This window comes from Olea europaea, unplaced genomic scaffold (genome assembly GCF_002742605.1).
Source record: "Olea europaea var. sylvestris unplaced genomic scaffold, O_europaea_v1 scaffold1679, whole genome shotgun sequence".
NCBI lineage: Eukaryota > Viridiplantae > Streptophyta > Magnoliopsida > Lamiales > Oleaceae > Olea > Olea europaea.
The window spans coordinates 168,214-176,973 of NW_019234465.1; the positions used below are offsets into that span (position 1 = coordinate 168,214).

The 8,760-nt window shown below is 34.5% G+C and overlaps 1 protein-coding gene across 2 annotated transcripts; it reads left to right on the forward strand.

The window, feature by feature from the left end:
• Window positions 1–4,687: 4,687 nt before the first annotated feature.
• Window positions 4,688–8,121, forward strand: LOC111377569. 2 transcript variants are annotated; one of them, XM_023000696.1, is made up of 4 exons: window positions 4,688–5,029; window positions 5,778–5,944; window positions 6,731–6,835; window positions 7,479–8,121. In XM_023000696.1, exons 1-4 carry the CDS (start codon window positions 4,946–4,948, stop codon window positions 7,903–7,905), a joined length of 783 nt encoding a protein of 260 aa, XP_022856464.1. In that variant the 5' UTR covers window positions 4,688–4,945; the 3' UTR covers window positions 7,906–8,121. The 2 variants fall into 2 exon arrangements, with proteins under 2 accessions (XP_022856464.1, XP_022856465.1); XM_023000697.1 differs by having other exon boundaries at window positions 4,688–4,977.
• The last annotated feature ends 639 nt before the right edge of the window (window positions 8,122–8,760 follow it).

The window sequence follows — 8,760 nt, forward strand, 5'->3', positions numbered from 1 at the left end:
TATTGATTTGATCAATTACGTATTTAGTTCCCGAAATATTATATCGGAGATCCATTATGCATGCTAAAGGAAATAACATAGGCAGTTCTTCCCAATATTTTCTAAACTTTAGTTCCATAGCAATTAAAATTTCACTAAAAGTAGGATCATTTTTATATTTATGAAAGATTCTTGCAATTATATAAAGACGTTTAAGCACCATATAGTTTGTGGGATAATAAACGTCGGATAAAATCTTTGTGGTCTCATAAAAAGATGTCAAAAATCGCTTAACTTTCAAAACTAAAACCCAATCGGATTCATTCAACATACCATCATCATCACTTCTAACATGTTTATTATTATAAAAGTCAGTTATTAAATGTTCGAAACCTTCACATGACTTTAATAGCAAGTAGAGTTCCATCTATAGCTTACGTCGCTAACAAATGTTTTAGCAGTCGTCACCTCTAGTGCAACACAAAAATCTTCAAATACTTGTTTTCTACTATAAGATATCATAGTATATACTAATGCATTCATAATCCTTTGAAGTTCATCATTTATATGTTTTAAGTTATCTTACACAATTAAATTCAAGATATGGCACACACAGCGAATATGAAACAAATACCCACCAAAATCAGGTTGAAGTGTTCTACACAATTTATCGACGACTACCTTATTAACACTAGTATTATCAAAAGTAAAAAGATCGAATTTTAGTCTCGCAATTATATTATCTAATAATACTGATAATAGCATTATATATATTATTAGCATTGTGAGGAAATTCAATAAATCTAAAAACAATAATTTTTTTATGCATGTACCAAAGTGGATCTATATAGTGTGTGGTTGCAGCTATATATTCTCTTTTATTAACCCCTTCCCATATATCAGAAGTTAAAGATATAACACTCCCATATTGTTATAAATCCATAATTAATTGTTGCTTTGAATTATTGAAATATTGTATTGTATCAGCACGAAAAGTGTTTCGACTTACCCCAACGTACTTTGGTTGTAGATATTCTTTCACGAACGTGATGTAGTGTTGGTTGTCTGCAATAGCCAGAGGCAACTCAGTGGCGATAACAAATTTCACATTCCGGTTCGAGTATCGTCCTTCGAATACACCCACGTGGATAGGGGTGAAGTCGTATAACAGACGCCTGGACTGTCAAATTGCAATTGTGTTTGACCAATTGGAAGAAGTCCATGTCTGATCGCACATGCTTTGTAGTGGCTGTTGAGATTGTTGGTACCAATTCCTTTTTGTCATGACAATCTTTGTTGGCAGTATTTACATACTGCTTTAGATTTTGTAAGGCCATCGATGACTTTTCCTGTTGAAATCAACTTAAAGTTATCACAACATTTTGCTTGTTTTTTGCCATTTCGCTTTTTCCTCGCATCTGGGATGTTTAATTCGGCATCTTCGTCCTCATGTTCCGCTTCGAAAACGTTAATATCATCTAAATCAATTGGATTGTGGATTCCCTGACCGTGAATGTGAACATCTTTAGGTATGGGTACGTCATTTAAACCGACAAATTCATTTGGAATTGACTTTGCGACGTCCTAGGCGATTCGCCATGATGTGACCCACATCCCGTATCGAATGAGTTCTCAATAAATGAGCATTGGTCCATTTGTTTGATTGTTTATGATGAAATCTAAATATAATAACTAGAAAAATATAAATATAGTGAGATTGTGAGAATTGGAATTGTAACTAATAAACTGTAAAAAATGAATTGATATTGTATATTTTGCAGCACAAGAGAGTAAAAACTCGATAATTGATATAATAAAAGAGATTTGAGAGAGTTGAAGTAGTAATTGAAAAGAGATAATTGATATGAAAAAAAAGGAGTTAAGGGGTATTTATAGTAGAAGGGAAAAAAAGTAAAAAAAAAAAATTTTAGTGACCGTTTCGATCACAGAAACTTTTCAGTGACCAAAACTGTCACTTTTTCACTATATTTCGCGAGCCACGAGCTAAGCGACTCGTGGCTCGTTGTTGAAACGAGCCACGAGCGGCTCATCTTGAGCCGAGCCACGAGCGGCTCATCTTCAAGGCGAGTCGAGTGGCCTCCCGACGAGGCCCACTCGGCTCGCGAACCCGAGCAGTCACGAGCCCTATTTCGACAAGCCGAGCGATCGAACCCTTTTGACATCCCTACCACCACCTCCTCCACCACAAATCCAACATCTTCACCATACCACAACCAACCATAAAAATCCCCAAACCTGCAGCCATCGCCACCACCACTGCACTACTACAACCGCCTGTATCAACAATCACCACAACCACCTTCTCAAATCCACCATCTCTTTCATCTCTACCATACCACAACCATCAACACCTCACTAGACAAATGAATAGAAAATAGAAGAGATGACAAAGAAATCATATCGCACCAGAGAAACACAAATACAAATGAAGAAAATACATCGCATACGGCACTGTATGCAGTAATGCAAGGCGAGGAACCGCTACTGTGACGCTACACGCAGAACAACTCGCTACTGCGAGTGACACCTTGCAACAAGCTACCGTGCACGGAAGCACTAGTAAAAGAAGGCGTGATTAGCGTCGAAGATTATGGAATGGGTTGATCGACGTCATCGTCGCGTCGCTGCACAACATCACTGTTTATCAGAGCTACGTGTCTTATTCTAGACCTATCCCAATCAATCCAATTGAAAGTTGTCATGTTGTGGGCAGCCATAACAAGGCGACAAGATTCACAACTTATAGACTAATAGAGATAAAATATTTGATAAGATCACTGCATTTGGTGCACAAGAAAAATTGACTATGAGAATTTGCACAACTCAATCACAAGGATTTGCCGTCCTCTTCCACTGAGCCTCCACCATCATTCCAAACCTTAACTTCAAGATGTCTCCACGTCGCCAAAAAACACTTTTGTAAAAAGAGGATTTCATCTTACATTTTAAATCGTAATTTTCAACATAAAAAAAACGTCTTAAGAGGCATCTTCACTTGTATGAGAAGACGAGCTTCATTGAGTTCTCAAGTTTGACATGAAATTAAATTCCATGCTTCAATTTCGCAACAAACTTTATTTCTATTGCTTCCAACACTAATACAGATCATTAACATAATTGAACAATATAATATTCTAACTTCTTACTTTGCAGCCGGATCAATTATTATTATTATGATAGACGGGAGAGGTGCGATCCTTTGTGATTAATTCATTTAATGGAAGTGGGTTTGATTTGGTTGAGTTTGGTGGGGGTGGGATAAGAAAATGAATAACATTATTCACGATCGCTCATGCAATAGTCTCTATACGTGACATACACATGTCATGTGGTTATTTGATGCATAAATGTGGCAGTTCTTTATTGACTCGTGCATCAAATAACTACATATCACATGTATGTTACATAAAGCGATTGTCGCAATAAACGACTATAAATGACATCACTCTAAGAAAAATGGAGTATTTATTTTATTTTATTTGTTATTTGTTATTTGATTATTTTATATATATAAAAAAGTAAAGTTATCATTTTGCCCTTTTTAAAATTCGTCAAAAGGTAATAATACTCATTTTTCCTAATCAACTAATGGTCTTCTAGACAACATCATTATAGACATTTTGAAAGGTTTGAAGCTAGTCTTACCACAAATAAAATGTAACAATAAGTTTGAAAATTAAGTTGCAATTATCATTTGAAAATATTCATCACTTTTATCGTCGAGTCCAGCGCAAGAAGTATGAAAATTAGGGCTGGACATGGTTCAATTTGGTTCGGTTCTAACGATAATCCAATTGGATCCAAAATTTTCGGGTATTTAATAAGTGGAATCGTCGTGTTCAAATTTAATTATGGAACTGTTCGAGTTCGGTTCCCAAGTTTTGTATTATAATTAAAAATTTTAATATTTACAAAACTACATTAATTCAACTAATGATATGTTCAATCTCAACACTTACAAAAATGAAGTAGTTCAATCATATATGTCTTTTGCATCTTTCTTTACTGAATTTTTCATAGATTTAATTGTTAAAATCACGGGAAGATGAAGATAGGGAGTTCACAATAATTAAGAAAGGCGTTATCGAGTTTCAATTCGATTTATCCAGAATGGTAGAAACTGCACTACGGTAGAGTAATAGATTGGGATAAAACTTGGATCAATTTGATCAAGTTGACTTTGAATCGAAAATTAGAAATTAGAAAATCATATTTTTGGGTTTGAGTTAAATTAACTACTTAGCAATTTTATTTAGAAAAAAATAAAAATAATTTAGCTTATTTAAAATTAATTAATTAAAAAAATTAGGAAGATTCCCTTCTTCGATTCTTGATCTAGAATTTCAGATACCCGTTCTAGTATTTAACTTAATAAAAATCACTCGATTCTATTCGGTTCGATTCGAAAGTTTTGTCCAGCTTTAATGAAAATGAAGTAGAAGATTTGCACATGGGCAATATAAAAATTAGCCCATACTTGTTTCTCATTCTTTTCTCATTAAAATACAAAATATGATTATTATTTATCATATCAAATTATCATATTTAAATTTTTATCTCTTGTATAAGGTTCGTAACGACTATATTTATTATTCACATTCTTACGAAACGCGGCCTTAAATTTTTTGAAGTACTAAAAGAATCAGATCGAACCAGAACAAATCGATTTTGGTCCACTAATTTTTTTTTTTTTTGGCCTTTTTCCCCGCAAGTGGCAATTCTTCGCGCTTTTACGTGATCCATATCTACCCGCCACTATTTCTATTTGGAATCAGCATAATTCTCCAGAATCTCTCTCTAGTTATAATTGTCCATTTTGTATATGAACTCTATAAACTAACCAAAATTCTTTATATAATTCCTAGTTTCAATTTATATTTTGCTTTATACGTTAGAAAAAATATCATGTCTGCAGCAGTTGAAATGATTGGTCATCAACTGATCAATGATGTTCGAAATCTCTCGATCCAGAATGAGGTTTTCACTTTTTTCGTTTTTAGTTTTTACCCCATTTTTTTGGGTATTTCAGGTAATTGGAGAGAACAAATCTTGAAAATTTTGGTCTGTATTATTATTAATGTTTGATTTGGTGTCGATTTATTCTATTTTTTTCCCTACATTTTGATCGTGTGAATTGTGGGAAAAGGTCTTTTGTTAATCTGGTTTGATAATATCTGTTTTTGCTTCATATTTGGACTGAGATCAAATGATGATAAGGGTTTTTGTTTTCTATAATTTCAAATGCGAGAATATTCGAATGCGGATTCGAGTTTTTTTTTTTTTTTTGCTTTTCTATTTCTCTCTGAAGATATGTTTTCCTACGGATATTTGTTAGTTGACCAGTCTTGGTTTGGGTGTATCTGATCTTGGCTCTCTTGATCCGGTTGAAGAGAGTGATCGAGATGTAGAGTTTATTGCTTTGCTAAGCTGTAGTCTTAGGATAAAATATGATCAATATGAATATGGAGAGTGGATATTGAAGCCCGCCTCTCCGTCCTGCGATGACATGTATTAGTTGATCAGTTTTCTAGAAATACGAAATTGATTTTGCTGAATCTGCTATACATTTTTCCCTGTAAACTATAAGCTAGCTGTATCAATGTCAATAGATTACTATTTGTCAGTGTTTATGAAACTCAAAATGCTTTTATCTATTGAAATTCCTTTCACCTTTTTGAGAATTTTCAGTCCTAACTCATTAAACCATTATCTTTGTGCAATGCGGTAGATATCTGAATTGGTTTTGTGAATTGATTGAGTTGAATTTGCAATTTCAGAGTGAAGTTAAGGGGAATTGTACAGCAGCTCCAGAGGAAATTCTCCAAGCGGATTGTGAGACTAACAATATTAATGACACTAATCATCATGGTGTTTGTGCAATATGTTTGGATAAGATAGCTCTTCAGGAAACAGCTCTTGTAAAAGGTTGCGAGCATGCCTACTGGTTTGTCTGAATCTGCTATTTATTTACCTGCGTTCTTGAAATTCTCGTGTTTGCTAGTGCTGATAAAGTTCTCTGTTAGAGACCTTACTTAGCCCATGCGATGAATGTCCTTCTGGGTATTTTTTTTATTTTTTATTTTTTGCAATAGACACATTACCAACTCAAAACCTTTCCGATCATTGTATCAACCTTGGTCCCACAAAAGGAAAAAGAAAAAAATAGAAAAAAGCAACCTATTTCGGAGAAAGTTAGATTCTATTGTCTTTAGTAGTGACTCACCATTCTAATTCTCAAATTTGATTGTTACAACTTACATAGTCAAACTATGAGTGATTAGGTTTCGTTTGTTCTTCTGTATTTTGTATTTTGAGCATGTCCCTCTGGTTGTTACTTTTGTGAGAACTACAAGTCCAACTTCATTCTTTAAATACAATTTTTAGGTATGTTCAATGCATTTACCACGATATTTCCATGTTCATTCATATGAGATCTATAGTGGAGTACAAAAGCTATGTTTGCTTCTTATAATTAAGAAAAATGTTTTCTTGCATATTTGGCTAGAATCTTTGGCATACTCAGAGCAAAATGTTTTGCATGTCTTTATGAATATGACGATCTACGAGGTAGTTACTGTACGTCGATCAATGAATTATATCGGACGTATCATTTTATATATTGCAGTTAGAATATTATTTGGTTTGCATTTCAGTGCATGTTTTTGAATATCTAATTGACAGTGAATAGCAGGTCCTTAGGATTGTAATTGACTTCTTGTTTTTTGTTCAGTATAACATGCATCCTGCAGTGGGCCTCTTACAAGGAGGAACCTTTGTGTCCTCAGTGTAAAAATCCATTTGAATTTCTGAATAGCCATCGCTCACTTGATGGAAGGTATTTCAACACTTCACTCAATTTCCAGCTCCCTTTTCCTTTTCGCTGAGCTGATCAATGCCTGTGAGAATTTTCATCCTTAATTGACTAATTATTGAAATTATATTTGTGTAATTATTGTGAGTGAGCGGCTGTTGGCACAAATTATTTTAAAATTTGTGCTGGTTGAAAAAAATTGATTCCCCTTTTAAAATTTAAGCATAGTTATGCGATTCTCTTATACCAAATTACCGTTTATCATTGAATGTAATGCGATTTATGTCTGATAAACTGCAACTTCGATATGTCATAAGTATCCAAGTTAAACAAAGAAAAAGGTGACTAATAAATAGAGGACGGCTTTATACATTATTTAGTGGTTGCGATGTTTCAGGAATATATATACCTATAAAAAAAAAAATGTTTCAGGAATGTATAATAACAGATGATACATAGTCGAATTTGTACGTATGACTATTGGTGTCCCATATTTCAACTCAAAACCTTGATGAATAATATTAAGTATTTTTGGGGGAAAAAAAAATTATGAAATTACTTGGAAGAGGTATGCTCTCTTTTGGAATGCAAGATGTAAGAGCTTGAATATTGTAACTTTCTTGTTTCTTTTACTTTCCATCTTACATAATTGTTTGAATATGAGCAGCGTTCACCATTATATGTTCGAGGAGAGTGTATTTCTTCTTCTAGGGGCCACATGGTTTAAGCCTTTGATTGTGGTGGATCAAGAGGAGGTGGATGTTGTAGCGGAAGATTATTATTATTATGAGGATGATGGGGAAGAAGATCTAGATGATGTTTACTTTGGCAGTTCATCAAATCTCCGCATTGGTAACCGGAGATGGGGAGACAATGGATATGTTAGGGGTGGACGGCAAGAAGCAAGACCAATTCATAGGCCAAACTTCCAGGATTTAGGTGCTGGTCCATCTCATCGGCCTAAAAGGAAAGAGCCTGCTAGAGAAATGGTTGGCCGACGTGCAAAAAGGGCATTGAAACGGGAAGCTGCTGACAAGGCTGCTGCAGCGAAGCATGAGCGACATTTGATGAGGTTAGGTCATAAGTCTGGCTGAGTGAACAAGCTTCTCATAGCCTGGGACCAGGCACTTTGTATAAAATATTTAATTGACTGAGAGAAATAAGGATAGTAGATACTTAGGTTTACTTACAAAAATGGGCTGTATCTTGTATGTTGCCCCTGCTGTACCCATCAAGATTAAATTGCTCAAGTACTGTATATTAATTACTTGTTTAAATTATATATAATATATACCCCTCTTCATGTTTAATATTGATAGATTCATCAGTTCTAAACTTTGGATTGAATGGAATTTTATGCTAAAAAAAATTGGAAGTAGTGTCATGCTAGCTGGATCTCGATTCCACCCCAAAAATGCAAGATTTTAGGGATTTTTGTAGTTAGGATCTAATAGTACTGGATAGAAGAAAAAGACAGCTAAAATCTTGTACGATATACCATTAAGTCCTATTCAATACCATGTCTGTTCCAAACATGCCCTCATAGATTTCTTGGTTCCCTGTTGTCCAATCTAACGTCCTCATGAAGCTAATATTGTTGATTATGCAAATAATAATAAATTCAGACGCTTCCTCAAACGGAATGTCATGTAGGATATAACTCAGGTTTGGTGTGTCTGAGGACATGTTTGGTAAGGTCAATTATATGTTGCTAGACAACGTTGTATTTTCTTATGAATTTGTCTAGTGGTACATAATGGGGTGTACCGAATGGTGTACACCCCACTCACATGGGTGTGAGACCCATGTGAAAGAAATGATATTTTATTCGAGTGGGTCCTCACCCATGTGAGTGGAGTGTACACTCTTAGGTACGTCTCGATGTACCACTAGCAAAACCTTTTTCTTATACTCATGATACATGCAGTCAATGTTCAGTTGTCTTGACA